General features: G+C 42.8%; 1 protein-coding gene across 1 annotated transcript in view; it reads right to left on the minus strand.

The window, feature by feature from the left end:
- Window positions 1-22,387, minus strand: part of LOC126251896 (collagen alpha-1(I) chain-like) — a 1,054,386-nt gene that overhangs the window by 288,014 nt on the left and 743,985 nt on the right. The window contains exon 5 of the mRNA XM_049952611.1: window positions 10,285-10,399. Within this exon, the coding sequence (XP_049808568.1) occupies window positions 10,285-10,399 (115 nt within the window). The remainder of the gene's footprint in view (window positions 1-10,284; window positions 10,400-22,387) is intronic.

The following is a 22,387-nucleotide window of genomic DNA, read 5'->3' on the forward strand; positions in this document are numbered from 1 at the left end:
CCCACATATAAATCGTCCTTAACATTTTGTCCTGCTCTGATACTAAAACCTCTCATTATCATCTTCTAGTGCAGTTTGATGCCGTTTATCAGCCTCTGCAACTCTTCATAGAGGTCTTCACTCCTTTATCAGAATGTGACCATCTCGTTAACTTTCATAAGATCTCTTGTTCCGTTTGAAACAAGTTTTGCTATTCCGTGTGAGATTCGTTCTGTACATCTAATATTGTTTTTCATTATCTTGTTCTTAATTATTTCTGGATACGAATTTCTTCCCGGGTTCTGCAATTTTATGCCCCATGAATAAATACATACAGCATATTTTATGCAGATAGTGCCCCACGACTCGAATATAGTTAAAGAACGTCATATTCACCACGAAAGCCTGCTGACTTAAAAACGATATTTACTAAAAATTTCGATAGTACAAGTCATCAAGTATCATGAATTGTCAATCTAGCTTAGTGACATACACCAAAGAACACCATCAATGATAAAATATAACCTGTGGGGCTGTATTACAGGTAATGCCAATACAACATGATATATCATCCACAGCTGTGACTGTCAAGTGGTCTAATAGTGGAACTCACAGTATGTGATCAGCACCAATTGCTGAAGACGGGATGTGAAGACGTTTGGTAATTGGTGCAATGAAATGGCAGCTAGTAAAATTAATGGTGGACTTTTTAAGCATTTTCAAAGAAACTGAGTTCAAATTTCGACGTTTAGTTGTTACTAGTACAAGTATGGACCACTGGAAATATTTTTACGTTGAAGCTATTTTCTTGCATTAAGATAAATGTATTTTTTATCTTAAATACACAATTTGAACTGTATTTACACACATCTTTGATGTTGTTTTTATTTATTTATTTATTTATTTATTGTTCCGTGGGACCAAATAAGGAGAAATCTCCATGGTCATGGAACGAGTCAATACATGAAATTATAACACGATATTAGAAACAGATAAAATGAAATATAGAAAAAAAAACATATTCAGGTGACAAGTCATAAGTTTAAATGAAGACAATCAACAATGTAACACTGGAAATTGCTTAATTTTTTAGCTCTTCCAGGAGCTCCTCGACAGAATAGAAGGAGTGAGCCATGAGGAAACTCTTCAGTTTAGACTTAAAAGAGTTTGGGCTACTGCTAAGATTTTTGAGTTCTTGTGGTAGCTTATTGAAAATGGATGCAGCAGAATACTGCACTCCTTTCTGCACAAGAGTCAGGGAACTGCATTCTACATGCAGATTTGATTTCTGCCTAGTATTAACTGAGTGAAAGCTGCTAACTCTTGGGAATAGGCTAATATTGCTAACAACAAACGACATTAAAGAAAATATATACTGTGAGGGCAATGTCAGAATTCCCAGATTTTTGAATAGGGGTCGACAAGAGGTTCTCGAACTTACACCACATATAGCTCGAACAGCCCGTTTTTGAGCCAAAAATACCCTTTTTGAATCAGAAGAATTACCCCAAAAAATAATACCATACGACATAAGCGTATGAAAATATGCGAAGTAGACTACTTTTCGTGTTGAAGTGTCACTCATTTCAGATACTGTTCTAATGGTAAATAAAGCAGCATTTAGTTTCTGAACAAGATCCTGAACATGGGCTTTCCACAACAGCTTACTATCTATCCGTACGCCTAGGAACTTGAACTGTTCCGTCTCGCTTATAACATGCCCATTCTGTCTGATTAAAATGTCAGTTCTTGTTGAATTGTGAGTTAGAAACTGTAAAAACTGAGTCTTACTGTGATTTAGCATCAAATTATTTTCCACAAGCCACGAACTTATTTCATGAACTAAATTATTTGTTACTGTTTCAATATTACACACAAGATCCTTCACTATCAAGCTGGTGTCATCAGCAAACAGAAATATTTTTGAATCACCTGTAATACTAGAAGGCATATCATTTATATAAATAAGAAACAGCAGTGGCCCTAGCACCGACCCTTGGGGAACGCCCCACTTAACAGTGCCCCATTGGGACTGAACATCACTACCACTCTCAATATTGCGGAGAATTACCCTCTGCTTTCTGTTCTTAAAGTAAGAGGCGAACCAATTGTAAGCTACTCCCCTTACTCCATAATGGTCCAACTTCTGCAGTAATATTTTGTGGTCAACACAGTCAAAAGCCTTCGTTAAATCAAAGAAAACACCTAGCGTTCGCAACCTTTTATTTAATCCGTCGAAAACCTCACAGAGAAAAGAGAATATAGCATTTTCAGTTGTTAAACCATTTCTAAAACCAAACTGAACATTTGACAGCAAATTATGTGAATTTAAATGCTCCAGTAACCTTGTATATACAACCTTCTCGATAACTTTAGCAAACACCGATGGCATAGAAATAGGTCTAAAATTGTCAACATTATCAATGTCTCCCCTTTTATAAAGTGGCTTCACTACCGAGTATTTTAATCGATCAGGAAACCGACCACTCCTAAAGGAAAAGTTACAGATATGGCTAAGTACTGGGCTAACATACATAGAACAATACTTCAGTATTCTGCTAGATACCCCGTCATATCCATGAGAGTTCTTGGTCTTTAGTGATTTAATTATTAACTCAATCTCCCTCTTGTCAGTATCATGGAGGAGCATTTCAGGTAACAGTCTCGGAACACTTTTTTCTAAGAGCGCTATATGATTCCCTGTTTGGAGTAGGTTTCTATTTAGTTCACCTGCTATATTCAGAAAGTGATTATTAAATACTGTACATATATGCGACTTATCAGTAACACGGACATTCCCACTACGCACTGATTCTATATCCTCGACCTGTCTCTGCAGACCAGCAACTTCCTTTACGACTGACCATATGGTTTTAATTTTATCCTGAGACTTAGCTATTCTATCTGCATACCACATACTTTTTGCCTTCCTAATAACATTTTTAAGCACCTTACAATACTGTTTGTAATGGGCTGCTGCATTTAGATTTTGACTGTTTCTAACGTTTTGATATAATTGCCACTTTGTTCTACAAGATATTCTTATCCCTCTAGTCAGCCACCCAGGCTGCCTGTTTGTGTTAGTACCCTGTTTTAAACGTTGTAACGGAAAGCAACTTTCAAAGAGCATGAGAAAGGTCTTTAGAAAAGCATTATATTTATCGTTTACTGTCTCAGCGCTATAAACATCTTGCCACTCTTGTTCCTTTATAAGGTTTACAAAGGTCTCTACAGCAACCGGATCAGCTTTCCTGAACAGCTGATGACTATATTTAACACGAGTTGCAGCATAAAAATCTTTTAAAGTTAAAATTTGCGCATCATGATCTGAAAGGCCATTCACCTTTTTTCTAACAGAATGCCCTTCTAGTAATGAGGAATGAACAAAAATGTTGTCTATGGTTGTTCTACTGTTCCCTTGCACTCTCGTTGGAAAGAATACGGTTTGCATAAGATTATATGAATTAAAGAGGTCTACCAGCATCCTCTTCCTTGCACAATCACTTATACAATTAATATTGAAGTCACCACATATAACTAACTTTTTGTATTTCCTATAAAGTGAACCAAGAACCTCCTCTAGCTTTAGCAAAAATGCTGTGAAATCGGAGTCTGGGGATCTATAAATAACAACAGTTACAAGTTTAACTCCGTTAAATTTAACCACACCTGCACAACATTCAAACACCTTTTCAGTGCAGTACTTTGAAACATCAATTGACTCAAATGCGATGCCGTTTTTCACATACATGGCTACTCCCCCACACCGCAAAGAGCTCCTCGAAAAGCAGCCAGCCAACCTGTATCCTGGTAAAGGAAGCCTCTGAATTATCTCCTTATTTAAGAAGTGTTCAGATATACCAATAATTTCAGAGTCAACATCTATAAGCAGTTCACTAACTTTATCCCTAATACCTTGTATATTTTGATGAAATATACTAATTCCCTCATTACTCGGATACCTAAGCTTTGTCAAAAGTGATTCCCTTGTTAGAGAGACTTCCCTTAAGCAGGAATACCTATCAGCTGACTTGTTGTTGTCTTCAGTCCTGAGACTGGTTTGATGCAGCTCTCCATGCTACTCTATCCTGTGCAAGCTTCTTCATCTCCCAGTACCTACTGCAACCTACATCCTTCTGAATCTGCTTAGTGTATTGTTCTTAATTGATAACATATGGAATCTTGGGCTTCTCAGCCTAACGTGTCATTTCCCTCATTACATTCAAAAACTCAGTGTGTTGCTGCGCCACTTCCTCAGAAGTTCGGCTCGGCAGGTATTTATTTCTATTTGAAAAGACCGTACTTTGCATTCGCGCTACCACGTGTATACCACGCAACCTGTCCAAGGCTCCCTTCCGCAACACTGTTGTGCATCAACTAGTGGATCTCTCGTACTCAAGCCACCAGACAGAGTACCGGTATCGCTTTCCCGGCTTCTATTCCTGCATGATTCCCGGGAAGAAACATTGTCAGCCCTCCTCTTTTTGCTTCTTAATGTCTCTCATGATATTCATGTGTTGTTTAAGCGAAGTTTAAGTTGGATGAAGTGCACAGAATGTTCGCCGCCTCTCGCTAGGACGCTATTGCTGTGGTACTAGTTTGCTGCAGCTATTCACACTAGGCTGTCTTGTGTAAGATTACAGCAACCTGCATCCCTTTGCACCTACTTACTCAGTCCCAGCTTTGGTCTGACTCTGAAATTTTTACCCCTCCACACTTCCCTCCATTACCAAATTGACTGTTCCTTGACGCCTCAGAATGCGTCCAACCAATCAATCACATCTTTTAGTCAAGTTGTGACAGAGATTTACTTTGTCCTCGACTCGATCCAGTGTCTCTCCATTATTTATCCGATCTATTCGTATGACAATCAGCATTCTTCTGTGATACCGTATTTCAAAAGCTCCTATATTTTCTTGTCTATACTGTCTGTCGTCCAAGTTTCGTTTCTGTAGAAGGTTACAAAAAAAAAAAAATGGTTCAAATGGCTCTGAGCACTATGGGAGTTAACATCTGAGGTCATGGTCCCCTAGAACTTCGACCGTAGTGGTCGCGCGGCTCCAGACTGTAGCGCCTAGAACCGCTTGGCCACACCGGGCGGCAGAAGGTTACATTCCAAACAAATATTTCCAGAAAATACTTCTTAACATTCATATTTGTATTTGATGTGAACATAGTTATGTTTTTTAGAGAAGTGTTTGCTTCTGAAAGTTTGCACTTTATGTTCTCTATGCTTCTACCATCGTCAGTTATTTTGCTGCCCGAAAAGAGAAACTCCTTTACTACTTTTAGAGTTTAATTTATTGATTTACTTCCATCAACGTTACCTAATTTATTCGTAATTTGACTACATTCCATCAACCTTTTTCTTTTACTTTTGTTGGCGTTCATTTTACAACCCCTTTTGAAGATACTATCCATTCATTTAATTGCTCTTCCAAGTCCTTTGCTTGTTTGCTGTCTCTGGCAAAATTACAATGCATTCAGCCAACCTTAAATATTTATTTCTTAGCAGTAAACTTCAATTTTCTTTCCAAATTTCTCTTTGGTGTCTCATAGTGCATGGTTTATGTACTGACCGAATAGCATGGAAGACTCTACAACCCTGTATCCATCCATTGTCATTCCCTTCTGTTTCCTTTCTTCCATGTCCTTCAGTTCTTGTAACAGCAGTCTGGTATCTGTACAAGTCGTGGGTAAACCTTCACTCCCTAACGTTTACGTCCGTCACCAGAATTTCAAAGAGTATATCCCAGTCAGCACTGTCAAAAGCTAGTATGTAGGCTCCTGGAGTTTTCAGATCAAGACTATCTGCGATCGGCAATGGTTTTCCTCTAGTGTCTCCCTCTGGAGTTTTGCGGATAATTTTGTGACGATTATGCGTTAAATAAACGAACGATGGCATATTACGTAGCTCTTCTTTGGACATTCGCTCACCTCGTCCCTTAAAGCAGCAAAATTGACGAACAGTGTTCAGCAATCGGACGAACGAGGGTTTTGTAAGCGTCCTCCTTATTGTGAGACATCTGGCTAAAATCTGCTTTCCAGTCACTGGTTTTGCTCGGACGTTCTACTTTAAAACGATCCTGATAGAGAGTCCCAAATATTGCTCAGTTACGACCCATCCCAGTGACCGATCCTGAGACCCACTCTTACCGTATGTTTGAGCGCGTTGTCGAACCAACCTACGATAAGGCGCCGATGATTATCTGCAAATATTCTCGTCGCATTTGGTAACTATTTTTAAGCACATGCTGCTCTGTTACACCTGTGTCGTTTGCGAACAGCATACGAAACTTGAAGGCATTGTAAACTAGGTCGTTTGTGCATATTATGAAAATCAGTGATCTTCTCAGTGTATCGTGAGGTAAACTGGAAATTTCATTCGCACATGACAATGGTTCCCAATTAACAACGAGGTATTGGATTCTGTTTCCTGGGAGGTATTTAATCGATATGCACCGATGTTCCGTAAGAACATATTCTGTTAACCAGACGGCACTGCACTTTCTGGAAGTTAAACGACACGCCGCCAACATGGGATCCGCTATGCACACGTGTAGTCTCGTGGCAGCTAAGTTTCTCACGATTCATGTTTGGTTCTGATTTCTACGGAGGAGCTGTTCGGTCAACAAAACAGTCATCATACGCGAGTACAGAGTATATTCCATAATTCTACAACAAGCTGACATCAGCGAATTAGGTCCGTATTTCAGCGTGCCGCCCTGTTGCCGCACTCAGAGACTGCGACGTCCCGCATCTTGTTTGAACCGTGAGGTTGTTGCAGCGACATACGGTGGACCTTAGCAGAGGCGCCGGTTATTCCGCGTACTCGAATGAAGGGAGATTAAACATCCTGTCGGCGGTGAGGTCTTCAGAGGAAAAGCGCAAGCTTGGACTGGGGAAGGAATGAGAGAGAAAATCACTGTGTCCTTTTCAAACGAGCCATCTCGGTATTTGCCTTAACAATTTAAGGAAGCCGCGTAAAACGTAAATGTGGGTGGCGCATATTCCATTTAAAATCGAAGTCTAGAGTCCTTTCTTCTGTTGAGCATCTTCAGTTGGTATTCAGTACCGTGTTCACTTACTTTTATATCTGTCATTTTGACATCCGTGCGAGGGTCGAAACTGCGCTGTATTCGTCCTCAGCGAAAATTTTTTCGGAAGACAGCTTTAGTAACTGAGCTTTCCTTTTATCGTCTTCCGTTTGAATGCCGTCAACGACTATGATTTGTAGCACTGGCTGAGTTATGTGGTACCCACTGAGCAGCCATTAAGCCCCGCAAAAATATCTTTAAGCTCCTCATAAAAGTTTGACACCATCAGTATATTCACGAACTTATGTGGTTGGTTGGTTGGTTTGGGGAAGACCAGACAGCTTGGTCATCGGTCTCATCGGATTAGGGAAGGAAGTCGGCCGTGCCCTTTGAGAGGAACCATCCCGGCATTTGCCTGGAGTGATTTAGGGAAATCACGGAAAACCTAAATCAGGATGGCCGGACGCGGGATTGAACCGTCGTCCTTCCGAATGCGAGTCCAGTGTCTAACCACTGCGCGAACTTATGTGGGTTTAGATTTAAGTAATGGGAATGAATGAATAGACTGCATTAAACTGAATAAAAGCAGAACGAATTTTTCTCTATCAGCGGAGTGCGCTCTGATATGAAACCTTCTGGCGGACAGGGACACGAACCTGGTATCTTTGCTTTTCACTGGCAAGTGCTCCCCAACCACAACTCGCAACCAGTTCTCACGCTTATACTTCCGCTAGTACATCGTCTCCTATTTTCCAGACTCCGCAGTAGTTCCCCTGCGAAACCTGAAGGACTAGCACTCCTTCCTATGTTCTCGTCAGTGGATACTGCAGGCCCTTCCACCAGGTTGATTCTTGTCTTCTGGTAAAAGGGGTTCACGAGGTGTGTTCTTTCATTACCGCCTGCGAAGACGAACCTATTGCCGAAGTGTTGACTGTAGGCTGGACATTGTAGTAGACGATCCTCTCCCTGTATTGCACAGAATGACAACGAAGGGAGACGTCCGGCATCCGTGCGTGATACACGCCTAAAAATGACTAATCCATCTTTCTGAATGTGTGGCACTGCCTCGGCATGCTTCTACGACGATCATCAGGCGTCAAACAAAGCTCGCTCACGGAGGTGAAGAGAAGCCGGCCCCACTGAGCCAGGTGTTCCCTTTGGCGCGTACACCGGGGCTGCGTGCTGCCCTCCTGGTAGCCTCTAACGAGGCACGGCTCACTTGTGTTTTCCTCGGTGTAACCACGAGCCATACTCTGTCGGTACCACCCACCAGCTGCTGTCGTTAGCCGCATGCAACTGCTGACTGGCACATCCTCAATGCTTCGTGTGAGCCAAATTGTCTGGGAACGCGCCACGCTAACTACCCTTTCTTGCCGTGAATTGACAACGCGCACGGTCTAATATTGAAATGACACTGGGAGAATAGTGAAACGATTCACATACCGTTCTCAGAGGTCACGAAAACTAATTGCACCACGAAAAGTATTTGCGCTCAAACTCTTCTGTATTCTATCCCCAGAGCGTCACGGGAGAGCCTCTGCGTTGTTATCGGCATGCCGAGTCCGCAATTCGTGCTCGGTAACTCAAACGGCACAGCACTGCCCGCCACAGCCAGACATCCGGGTCAGAATCCGGGCTGCCACACAGCTTCAACTTCCCAAAAACTGAAAATGAAGCAGTAACAGTAACCTATCGTAATGTGTAACTCTCCTCTTAGTGAAAGGGTACTGGCATATCGTACATTACGTGTACTAAAACTATTTTACATTGAAAAATGATAAGAGATATGTATACGTATATGTCTCCAAAAAGTGTTGTGGTCTTCAGTCCTGAGACTGGTTTGATGCAGCTCTCCATGCTACTCTATCCTGTGCAAGCTGCGTTATCACCCAGTACGTACTGCAGCCTACATCCTTCTGAAACCGCTTAGAGTATCTCTTGGTCTCCCTCTACGATTTTTACCCTCCACGCTGCCCCCAATACTAAACTGGTGATCCCTTGAGGCCTCAGAACATGTCCTACCGACCGATCCCTTCTTTTTGTCAAGTTGTGCCACAAACTCCTCTTCACCCCAATTCTATTCAATGCCTCCTCATTAGTTATGTGATCTACCCATCTAGTCTTCAGCATTCTTCTGTAGCACCACATTTCGAAAGCTTCTATTCTCTTCTTGTCCAAACTATTTTTCCTCCGCATTTCACTTCCATACATGGCTACACGCCATACACATACTTTAAGAAACGACTTCCTGACACTTAAATCTATACTCGATGTTAACAAATTTCTCTTCTTCAGAAACTCTTAAACTCTTTCCTTGCCACTGACAGTCTACATTTTATATCCTCTCTACTTCGACCATCATCAGTTATTTTGCTCCCCAAACAGCAAAACTCCTTTACTACTTTAAGTGTCTCATTTCCTAATCTAATTCCCTCAGTATCATCCGACTTAATTCGACTACATTGCATTATCCTCGTTTTGCTTTTGTTGATGTTCATCGTATATCCTCCTTTCAAGACACTGTCCATTCCGTTCAACTGCTCTTCCAACTCCTTCGCTGTCACTGACAGAATTACAATGTCATCGGCGAACCTCAAAGTTTTTGTTTCTTCTCCATAGATTTTAATACTTACTCCGAATTTTTCTTTCGTTTCCTTTACTGCTTGCTCAATATATAGATTGAATAACATCGGGGAGAGGCTACAACCCTGTCTCACTGCCTTCCCAACCACTGCTTCCCTTTCATGTCCCTCGATTCTTATAACTGCCATCTGGTTTCTGTACAAATTGTAAATAGCCTTTCGCTCACTGTATTTTACCCCTACCACCTTCAGAATTTGAAAGAGAGTATTGCAGTCAACATTGTCAAAAACTTTCTCAAAGTCTACAAATGCTAGAAACGTAGGTTTGCCTTTCCTTAATCTATCTTCTAAGATAAGTTGTAGGATCAGTATTGCCTCACGTGTTCCAATATTTCTACGGAATCTAAACTGATCTTCGCCGAGGTCGGCTTCTACCAGTTTTTCCATTCGTATGTAAAGAATTCGCGTTAGTATTTTGCAGCGGTGACTTATTAAACTGATAGAAACGACTATGGTTGCGAAAAAAGTTCGAAAAACCAATGCGAAAGTAGATCAAATGTTAGACAATCGACTGCTTCCACAGATGGCGATAGTTAGACGAAGATGCGTTACGGCGTATTGAGTGACAGGTGCAGCAACGTGTTAGACGTGAGCAAAGCTGCATCGGCAACGCGTTGGTTCCGTACCTTCGGGCCGCGGAGGCGGCGGTGGCAGCGGAGGTATGACGCCGCCGTACTCTCCCCGGCCGCTGCCCTCGGACGCCGACAACGGGGACTCGTCGCCGCCGTCTTCTTGGTCGATCTGGAACGCAGAAAATAGCCATTCTTACCCTCTTACTCTGCGATCACTAGTTTAAACATGGAAGAACGTAATCACTAACGATTGAAACCTCTGTATAACGTCATATTTTGAAAGCAAAGGAAATAGTGGATTTTTTAAAACTTTATACGCATCTACTGTGAGATCATGCTCACTGAGAAATGACTGAGGAAGACAGCTTCTCAACCCTTCTCATACACTGTTCTTAGACCTTAATTACAGCACTGAAGATAGCAAACACAGTAAATTTCTTGATAAATCGTTGTATGCTGGTATTCTAAATGCTTACAGAAATTTGCAGCAGATTATTTACGCGATAAAACGAACAACTCGGCTGACATTTCTTTATGATGTTTCGTAAGAGGTTTATGTCGTAAGTTTTTACAAACAACCACCAGATAGATGGTGCTATCCCGGTCTCATAAAACCTGTGGCTTGTCGTTGATAAAATTATGACATCTCAGAACCTTGCTATGCAGTGTATTTACAGCGAGCGTTTAACAAAACAGTATTGTGAAAAGAACGGAAGTTCCACGTGAAGGTTTTCCGGTGAATAATTGTTTACGATTTTCGTAGAGGGCTTAGTCAATAACAGTTTATCGAATCTCTACGTTCAAGTTTTGGTACTGCATCAACTTCAGATTGTTTACAGCAGCATGTGACACACAGTGAGGTAGAAGCGCACTTAGCCATATCGATGACTGAAATGCGTTCGTTTATGAATAAACATTTGGCTTTCAAACAAGATCTGTTCCCGATGGACTGCGCAGAATTTGATCGAACAAAAACATTCTCGCGACACAAGGCGTGAAGAAAAGCAAAAAAAAAAAAAAAAAAAAAATTGGGGAATGCAAAATCCGCGTACAACTTGGCAGCAGGAGATGAAACCTTGTAGACAGACGTACGAGATGGAAACTAACAGTCAGTCAGTTGTTTGTGACTTCCAGGATGAACGGAAAGCAACACGAGTTGTTCGCTCACGAAGCATCCACAAGCACCACCGCTCCTTTGCTACACCACACATGTCGCACCCATTGTTTTAGAGAATCGAAGTACAGTTAATGCTGCGCCCAAAACGATTTGTCTGCCGCAATTCATTAACATAATTAGGAAAAACAACCGAAAACTTCGCTTTTCCCTCCATCACGATAACGTCATAGGCCACACAGGAAGTCTTACAATTTATTATTTGACAGAGAAAGAGATGAAATTAATATTCCTTATTTTCTTGATTTATCGCCTTGCGATTTATTTTGTTGTCTTGGTCGAACAAAAAAATGTACGGACCGGGATTTTCGTCACTTCAACAAGCTGTCGAATCCTTCCAGCACTACACGCGTAAAAGTGTACAAGTTTTAAACGGGATTATTTTCAGAAGCAATAAAATGATTTGGTACCATAAAATGTACTTCTTTGATAGTGAAAACTTAAAAAAACGGCAACTAAATTACACATACACATCAAAAAAGTTTTGCATCACCTCGGTTCTGAGAGTTCCGGAGCCTGTACAGGAAATTAGAACAGAGATCAACATAAACATCATTTCCGCCCTTTTCATTGTTCATGAAAACCACACATTGCATGTTGTACCACCATACAGCGAGACCTTCAGAGGTGGTGGTCCAGATTGCTGTACACACCGGTACCTCTAAAACGTCCTCTTGCACTGATGCGTGCCTGTATTCGTCGTGGGATACTATCCACAAGTTCGGCAAGGACTGTTGGACCAGACTGTCCCACTCGTCAAGGGCTATTCGACGTAGATCCCGCAGAGTGGTTGGTGGGTCAAGTCGCCCATAAACACCCCTTTTCAATCCATCCCAGGCATGTTCGATAGGATTCATGTCTGGAGAACATGTTGGCCACTTGTAGTCAGGCGATGTCGTTTTCCTAACAGAAGTCATTCACAAGATGTGCACGGTGGGGTCACGAATTGTCGTCTATGAAGACGAATACCTCGCCAATATGCTGCCGATATGGTTGCACTATCGGTCGGAAAATGGCATTCATGTATCGTACAGCCGTTACGGCTCCTTCCATGGCCGCCAGCTGCGTTCGCCGACCCCACTTAATGCCACCCCAAAACAGCAGGGAACCTCCACCTTGCTGCACTCGCTGGACAATGTGTCTAAGGCGTTCATCCTGACCGGGCTGCCTCTAAACACGTCTCTGACGATTGTCTGGTTGAAGCCATATGCGACACTCATCGGTGAACAGAACGTGATGCCAATCCTGAGCGGTCCATTGCGCATGTTGTTGGGCCCATCTGTACCGCGCTGCACGGTGTCGTGGTTGCAAAGATGGAACTCGCCTTGGACGTCGGGAGTGAAAAACCGTATCATGCAGCCTATTGCACACAGTTTGAGTCGTAACACGACGTTGTGTAGCTGCACGAAAAGCATTATTCAACATGGTGGCGTTGTGCCCGGGTTCCTCCGAGCCATAATCCGTAGGTAGCGGTCATCCATTGCAGTGATAGCCCTTGGGCGGCGTGAGCGAGTCATATTATCGACAGTTCCTGTCTCTCTGTATGTCCTCCATGCCCGAACAACATCGCTTTGGTTCACTTCGAGACGGACGGCCGATGTGGCCGAGTGGTGCTAGGCGCTTCAGTCTTGAACCGCGCGACCGTTAGGGTCGCAGGTTCGAATCCTGCCTCGGGCATGGATTGTGTGATGTCCTTAGGTTAGTTAGGTTTAAGTAGTTCTAAGTTCTAGGGGACTGATGATCTCAGATGTTAGTCCCATAGTCCTCAGAGCCATTTGAACCATTCGATTTTCACTTCGAGACTCCTGGACACTTCCCTTGTTGACAGCCCTTCCTGGCACAAAGTAACAATGCGGACGCGATCGAACCGCGGTATTGACCGTATAGGCATGGTTGAACTACAGACAGTACGAGCAATGAAACAGGAGATGGAAATTTTTATGAAACTATTTCGTTTTATTAAAAATATTTAAAGTTAAATCTATGAAAATCTGTGTTAGGGGATGACTGGAATGACTGGAACTGATCTGCTGTCGGACCCCCTTCGTCTAATAGGCGCTGCTCATGCATGGTTGTTTACATCTTTGGGCGGGTTTAGTGACACCTCTGAACAGTCAAAGGGACTGTGTCTGTGATACAATATCTAAAGTCAACGTCTATTTTCAGGAGTTCTGGGAACTGGAGTTATGCAAAACTCTTTTTGATATAAATCTTCAGGTATTAGGCATGATATATAACCTATGTCCGTCCGAATGTTTATTAGAGCAACGTGTAAAAATCTTTAGTAAAATTCGTGATTTCTGGTAGCAACGTTAAACTATGACTTGTCTTTATTAGCGCCGGCTGCTTCACTCACGTAGACTGTACGGTCTTCACATGTATTTTTATTTTCTGTAATTTAATTTTTATGTTGTTCCCAAGTTGCAACGTATTCTAACCCTTTCACGCTAATTAAAGCCACAGAAGCATGATCTTTCCAAAATGTACTTCTAACTAAAGGGCGATTCTGGTAGTTGCAGTCGGAGATCTTTGTTAATCCTGCCCTTTCATTTCTTGTGGTGATATTTTCATAAAAATTTTCATCCCCTAACACATATTTTTACAGATTTAACTTTAAATATTTTTAATGAAACGAAATATTTTCATAAAAATTTCAATTTCCTGGTTCACCCCCTTAGGCCTTGAATTTCCAAGAAACACCGAAACGTATTATTTTATGTAGGTTAGTCCTTACAAAGAAGGAAGCAGCAACCAGCCTAACCTACGTTAATTGTACACAGCCTCTGTCTCACCATGTCAGTATTAGACAAAATAGTATTATTTTATTTCTGACCGAAAAGCCAAACACACATTTTCAGAAATTTAGTTTCAATTAAATATTTCCATAAAAATTTTCATCCCCTATTTACCGCCTTGGGGGTTGAATCTCCAAAAATACTACAACGAACAATTTTTTACAATGAAATGAACACCCTTAGCTGCTTACAGGCGTTGACATACGTCAACGGGGACAGATGAAAATGTGCGCCCCGACCGGGACTCGAACCCGGGATCTCCTGCTTACATGGCAGACGCTCTATCCATCTGACAAGGGGAAGGCCTCAGACACGGCCAACCGATTCGGCTCAAATTTGGCAGGTCGCTTGTGTACAACCTAAAACGAAGGACACCACAAGATCCTGAGGAAGATCCCAGCAGAGGGGTCGATCATTTTAGAAGAAACATGACGCGGCCTAATAACCCAGAAGATTTTAAGTTCAGTGACAACGGCCACGAAAGCCTGCAGACTTTGGTCTATTGTTGCCTAAAAGTTGTAACAGCGTTTTCCACCACTAAATAGTTAAACTGTTTGCAGAAAAAGTACGTAAAAGCCTCGTACAGTCGGCTAAAACTCCTGTAACAACGTGTATATCTTCCTCTTGCTCCTCGTCTGTGACTTCAGCCATAACAGACCGTTTTCAGTCGAGTGAGCAGCTTTTGATATTTAATGATTTTTCAGCTTTTAAAACATAAAAATAACAGATGTTTTGTGAGAATAATAACCATAAATGCTACTTACATGTAACAACAAGCCGAATCATATTTTTAACCTATGTAAATACCCTATTGTCTTGCCAGTTGTCAGAATAATCACTACTTCCTGCACCCATCAACAACCTGGTTACATGCTCAGACCACTCTTTCCTTCCAACATTGATTCAATTACGATTTTCACCAAACTATTTCGCCTCTTCCATTTATCCGTTCCTTATCGGGCACTGTTCCCAGCTGACCCGCTGCACGCCATTTCCACTCCTTACTCGGATCATGAGCAGTCTAACGTGAAAGGCTTCTAATCGTTTGATTTCTGTCTGTCTCACTGTCCACGTTTCACAGCATCACACTGTTATGCTCCAAGTATAATTTTCTGTGACTCTCTCCCGGTTTCAAAGTTTAGAATTTTGAGATGTTAACGGCTGTTTCCTTTTATAGACAGACATTTTCACTTGTGTAGCCTTTGTTACTTGCTGTTTTTCTATTTACATGCTTTGCTTATGGAACTTCTTGTCCACGTCCACCATTGAGCTGTCCAGCATTCCAGCGTTTATTTTAGCCACCAGCTAACATGTTTCATTGCGTTGACAGACTTAACTACATTCCTGCACGCTTTTCGCGACCACGTTGTGTCTCTAGCGAACAGACCGTGCAGAATTTCTGCTGTGACAAACAACTCCGATACGACGATAGTTCCATCAGTACCTCTTGAATATATAAAATAAACCTGAGGGTTGACGGTGAGCAACCCTGGCCTGCCTCGCGCCTCTCCTAGTTTTGGTCCCTCGTGGCACACCAGTTTACCGTTTCATCTCCGGCTTTGATACCACACTGGAAACAGTGTATTCCATTCCATTATAGCCAAAGCCTTCAGCGTATCTACGAATTCAACGGATTTTCTGTTGGTGCCCCTATTCGTCTCAAAATCAGACTGATCTTTCTAAAATCTACTGTCAGTTTTCCCTTCCACTTTTAAATGAATTACTCTTCTGAGTGTTGTAGACGCATACGATACTAAATAGTCTACAATTGTCGTATGACGGATATTGTTCATTACGTCCGAGTTAATTGTGAGCTTCGCAACTGAAGAAGATTAATGCCTGAAGTTCGCGTTCAGTCACATAAAAGCTTTATTTTTGAAACGTGACGTTTCAGATAATGTGGATGTACCTTCAGCTGCAATGGCTTTCGCTGTATCAATGTATGTCCTTTCATTCGACGTCTTGTACCTCGTTTCAACAAAAAAGCCTTTTTGTCAACAAAAGGTGCAAGAGACCGTGTACGATAAGGGATGCAGATGCTGTAAAAACTAGTACGACACACTAGAAGGTGAATACACGGAGACTGATATGTTGTTCAGCATATAGTAAAACGAAAGCCTTTTTCTGACTACAGGTGGAGTTTATTCTTAGATTCACACAGGAAATGTTCTTGCGAAGCTCCCTTGTTCCTGGTACATACTAAGACATATGTGCCAGTCGAAAAATTTCTGAGACTATTAATGGAAATAGAGAAAAGTCAAGACGGTAGTTTCAATGCTTCATTGTTCTACCTAGCTCCCCCCTCCCCCCCGGATTACAGCGCACAGAACGATGAGATACAATCATCTGAAACTGTCACAGAAGTGTCTTTGGAAAGCGTTGACACTTCACGTGAGTGTCTGCACTTGGTCGTTTTATGGCAGGTTCGCACTGATAACACCTAGTCTCCTTACCCGCGATGATTTTTCCCAAAATAGAGTTGTCCGCGTTTTGTTTTTCGATAGAGTCGTCGCAGACGTCCACGCGTCGTTGTTTTTATTCGGGAGTCAGAGCGTGCGGGACAAACTTTGTACACACTTTTCTGTTCTTCAAAACGTTCTATAGGATGTCTCGGACGCCTGATTTAGAGGTGTTGCTCCACTGCGATTTGTGGCACAACAGCGTTCACACACTTCGGTTACACGCCCACTGAACCCCTGGTCACAACTGACATCTGTCGCTTCGAGTCGTCAGTTCAGAGCGCCACCGTACTTAAAACGTTAACGTCGCTTACGCACCTGCAATAAAACGAGTATGGGAACTTTTTGGACGGGCGGTGTGTTTCGATTGCGGTTCGGTTCGAGAGAAATGGACAAAGCGAGTAAGGGGAGTCTGCGCGTGGCGCAGCAGCGGGAACCTCAGTGGCCGGCGCTGGGCCGAGGTTCGCACGAAGCAACAGGAGCTGCAGCTGCCAGCCGCAGGAGACGAGTTGGCTGCCGATGTGAGCACGTCTGTCCAAAAGGACGAGCGCGGAAGACCGATGACAAGACTCGGCAATGTGGCGGTACCGGGGATGGACACAGCGTTCCCACTCGTAGGACGAGAATAACAAAATTTCAAACACATACATTTTCTTATGCACGATCTGTTGAACGGAATGGACAGTGTCTTGAAAGGAGGGTATAAGATGAACGTCAACAAAAGCAAAACGAGGATAATGGAATGTAGTCGAATTAAGTCGGGTGATGCTGAGGGTATTAGATTAGGAAATGACACACTTAAAGTAGTAAAGGAGTTTTGCTATTCGGGGAGCAAAATAACTGATGGTAGTCGAAGTAGAGAGGATATAAAATGTAGACTAGCAATGGCAAGGAAAGCATTTCTGAAGAAGGGAAATTTGTTAACATCGAGTGTAGATTTAAGTGTCAGGAAGTCGTTTGTGAAAGTATTTGTATGGAGTGTAGCCATCTATGGAAGTGAAACGTGGACGACAAATAGTTTAGACAAGAAGAGAATAGAAGCTTCCGAAATGTGGTGCTACAGAAGAATGCTGATGATTAGATGGGTAGATCACATAACTAATGAGGAGGTATTGAATAGAATTGGGGAGGAGTTTGTGGCACAACTTGACTAGAAGAAGGGATCGGTCGGTAGGACATGTTCTGAGACATCGAAGGATCACCAATTTAGTATTGGAGGGCAGCGTGGAGGGTAAAAATCGCAGAGGGAGACCAAGAGATGAATACACTAACCAGATTCAGAAGGATGTAGGCTGCAGTAGGTACTGGCAGATGAAGAAGATTGCACAGGATAGAGTATCATGGAGAGCTGCATCAAACCAGTCTCAGGACTGAAGACCACAACAACAACAACATGCACGATCTACATAACTGTGCACTTCGTTTCTTATGAAAATCATAGACTGCCGATGTTATTCGATCTGCATATTAACCAAGCAGTAAAGGACACCGAAGAACAATTTGGAGAAGGAATTAGACTAATTCTGTCAGACAGCAAAGGACTTGGACGGGCAGCGAAACGGAATGCACATGTACTTGAATGGATGATGTAAGACGAAAATCAACAAAAGCAAAAGAAGGGTAATGGAATGTAGTAGACTTAAACCAGGCGATGCTGAGGGAAGCAGACTAGGAAACGGGATGAGTTTTTGCTGTTTGGGCAGAAAAGTAAGCGGTGATAGAGGAAGCAGGGAGGATATAAAAGAAAAAAAAATGGCTCTGAGCACTATGGGACTCAACTGCTGAGGTTATAAGTCCCCTAGAACTTAGAACTAGTTAAACCTAACTAACCTAAGGACATCACAAACATCCATGCCCGAGGCAGGATTCGAACCTGCGACCGTAGCGGTCTTGCGGTTCCAGACTGCAGCGCCTTTAACCGCACGGCCACTTCGGCCGGCCGGATATAAAAGAAGGACTGTTTATAGCAAGGAATGCATTTGTGAAAAAGAGGAATTTGAAGGCATGTGAGATAAATTTAAGTGCTAGGACGTCTTTTCGGAAGGTACTGGTTCAAATGGCTCTGAGCACTATGGGACTCAACTTCTGAGGCCATCAGTCCCCTAGAACTTAGAACTACTTAAACCTAACTAACCTAGGTACATCACACACATCCATGCCTGAGGCAGGATTCGAACCTGCGACCGCAGCGGTCTCGCGGTTCCAGACTGTAGCGCCTAGAACCGCTCGGCCACTCCGGCCGGCGAAGGTACTGGACTGAAACGTGAATGATAAGCGGTTCAGACACGAAGCTTTTGAAATGTGAATGCCGAAGAATAGATGGGTAGACGGCATAAGTAATGTAGTACTGAATAGAATTAGGAAGAAAAGAAAATATGGCATAAGTTGACTGAATGAATGGAGCGATTGATAAAATACGTTGTGAGACATCTAGGAATCACCAGTTTAGTCTTGGGGGAAGTGCCGTGGTAAAAATTGTAGAGGGAGACAAGAGATGAATACAGCAGGCAGGTTGAAATGTTCGTAGATTGTAGTAGTTATTCGAAGCTTGCACCGCATAGGCTAGCGTCGAAGAGTTGCATCAAACCAGACCGTAACAACAACAGTAGAATCGGTAACAGCATCGCACGCAGATGTATGTACTGGATCTAATAATAGTCAAAACTGATTTCACAGGTGCTTCATTAGGCTCAGATCCATGTTGCACATTTCAAACACTAAATCAACTAAATAATTTTTTTGAAACTTTCATAAAAGTAAGTAAACTTTCTTACATTGTCATCTCCACAGTCCGCTTGTATCTGTAACGTAAGACTTGCAGAGATCACGTGTTTGAAATGACAACTACATCAATACACTGCAAACCATTGTGATGTGCGTGGCAGAAGGCACCTCCCATTGTATCCGTTATTAGGACTTTCTGACGCTCCATCCACATGCGGAGTGCGGGAAGAATAATTGCTGATCGCGCGTCTGTGCAATATGATTAAACTTGTATTCGCGGTCCCTACGGGAGCGATACGTAGGGTGTTGGAGCGTATTCGGGTTCGTGAGCTCTCAGACCGTGTTGTTTGTAGATGTGGAACTTCCGGCCGACCAGTTTTGCACCGTGGGTTTTCCACTGCTGATTTACGCGGGTCAGTCAGACTGATCGTCCATCAGACATCAGACAGCGCCCTCGCCAACAGCCTTCGTTTTCGTATAGTTTCGTACTCCTAAGCTACTTGATCTCTACAACACTGTGGTTAATGGACTTAATTACAACAACGAAAGGGAAGCTGTGTCTTCCCAAAGACGGTCATCGGTAAGTGAAAATGCACTTGTGCGTGAATTCTGAACGTAGTAAGTACCGCGACCGTCTAAAAATTGCAAATGGCAGAATCGTGATTAAACAGCAACGTACTTGCCCATCTGACGAAGCACGTGCGCAGATTAAGAAACGAACGTATAGCTGCAGGAAAAGAGTCCAACAAGAAAAGACAGTGCCTATTTTCCAAACTTTTAAAAGGAATTTCAAGATACGAAACAGAAAAGTTTTGATTTCGTCGCAAATATGCTGAGAAAACTATTGCTACGATCCAGATGCGTGGCACTTGTTCGGAGATTCAACTGAAAGAAAACATTTTCAAATTAACGAAACATAATAGTTTTCTGAAACTGACGATGTTCCTGACTAAAGAATTCTGGCGTTCGGTTGAGAAGGAGGAAGCAGTATGTGCTATATATGGAATTAAAATAGATTTCATTGGCCTCCCACTTCAAAAAAAAAAAAAAAAAGAAGAAAAAGATACACAAACTGTGACAAAAGGCTGAAAGACATTACAAGAATACAAATAACGTCTCGGAGGATTTCAGAAAATGTTTAAAATCTCTGGCTTTCTAACAAAAAAATATTGAGTGAGAAATTAAAATTTATAAAATAAGACAAGAAGTTTACTCATTTGCTGCAGTGATGTTGTCATAAAGGAAAAATAGAAACGTGTGAATAAAAAATTGAGAAAAACATCATTTAAACATGCCTTTGTACTATGTGCATAGCCATTGGACAAAATGTGAAGGGATGTCAGCACAAACGGTCGGCGAAGAAGCTTCCTGTGACGGTGGAAAGACTCACGGCTAAAGTACCACGTTGACGTCACGGATCGGAGAGCCCACGACACAGTCCCAGTTTCATCACTTAAAGTTGGTTCTTGAAACTTACTAAGTAGGTCTACACGGAATAGTTCTCGTCTATTTTCCGATGTTTGCTAATCCAGTTTTATCGGCATCTCCATGACGCATTCTTGTGGGTCGAACCAACCTGTGACTATTCGTGCTCCTTTAGTCTGGACTCGACTAATGTCTGAAGTAGTGCTGGATGGAAATGACACCACGAATCCCGCAGGGCTGTCGATTAATCCATAGGAGTACGAGGGGGTGGAGATCTCTTCTGAACAGCAAGTTGCAAGGCATCCCAGATATGCTCAATAATGTTCATGTCTAGGGAGTTTGATGGCCAGCGGAAGTATTGAAACTCATAAGAGTCACTCTGTAGCAATTCTGGACATATGGGGTGTCACCTGTCAGAATCAGGGGTCCCACATCATCCAGACTGCATACGCCACACACCGTTACAGAGCCTCCACCAGCTTGCACAGTTCCCTGCTGACATGCATGAGGTTGTCTCCATACCCGTACACGTCCATCCGCTCGATACAATTTGAAACGAGACTCGTCCGACCGGGCAACCTGTTTCCAGTCATCGTCAGTCTAATGCCGACATTGACGGGCCCAGGCGAGGCGTAAAGCTTTGTGTCGTGCACTCATAAAGGGTACACGAGTGGGGCTTCAGGTCCGAAGTCCACATCAATGATGTTTCGTTGAATGTTTCGCACCCTGTCACTTGTTGATGGCCCAGCATTGAAATCTGCAGCAATTTGCGGAAGGTTTGCACTTCTGTCTCGTTGAACGATTCTCTTCAGTCGTCATTGGTCCCGTTCTTGCAGGATTTTTTTCCGGCCGCATCGATGTCAGAGATTTGATGCTTTATCGGATCACCTGATATTCAACAGTCGTGAAATGGTCGTTAGGCAAAATCACCACTTAATCGCTACCTGGGAGACGCTGTGTCCCATCGGTCGTGCGCCAACTATAACTCACTTAGATATTGATAACCTGCCATCGTAGCAGCAATAACCGATCTAACTATTGCGCCAGACACTTTTTGTCTTATATGGGCGTTGCGGACCGCAGCGCCGTATTCTGTCTGTTTACATATCTCTGTATTTGAATAGGCATGCCTCTACCAGTTCATTTGGCGCTTCAGGGTACAAGGTACGGAGTGAAGAAAATAAAAATAAAGTATAAGGATGCAGAAGATTACTCGATATAAAAGGAAATAACACATTTTTAGAGAGCTAAAATGAATTTTCAATCTGCAATGGAGTGTGCGCTAATTTGTAGCTTCCTGGCAAATTAAAGCTGTGTGCCCAACCGATGTTCGAACCTGGGACCTTTGCCGTTCGCGGGCAAGTGCTTTCCTTTCTTCCAGGAGTGCTGGTCGCGGAGGGTATGCTGGAGAGGTTCCGTGAAGTCTTGGAGGCAGGAGACGAGGTGAGTAATGGCGGAAGCCAAGCTGAGAGGACAGGTCGTGAGGCAAGCTCGGGTAGAGCAATCAACCGCGAAAGGCAAAGGTCCCAGGTTCCAGTCCCTTTCCGACACACAGTTCTCATCTTCCAGGAAGGTCGAAA

Source organism: Schistocerca nitens, chromosome 4, assembly GCF_023898315.1.
Source record: "Schistocerca nitens isolate TAMUIC-IGC-003100 chromosome 4, iqSchNite1.1, whole genome shotgun sequence".
In the NCBI taxonomy this organism is placed as follows: domain Eukaryota; kingdom Metazoa; phylum Arthropoda; class Insecta; order Orthoptera; family Acrididae; genus Schistocerca; species Schistocerca nitens.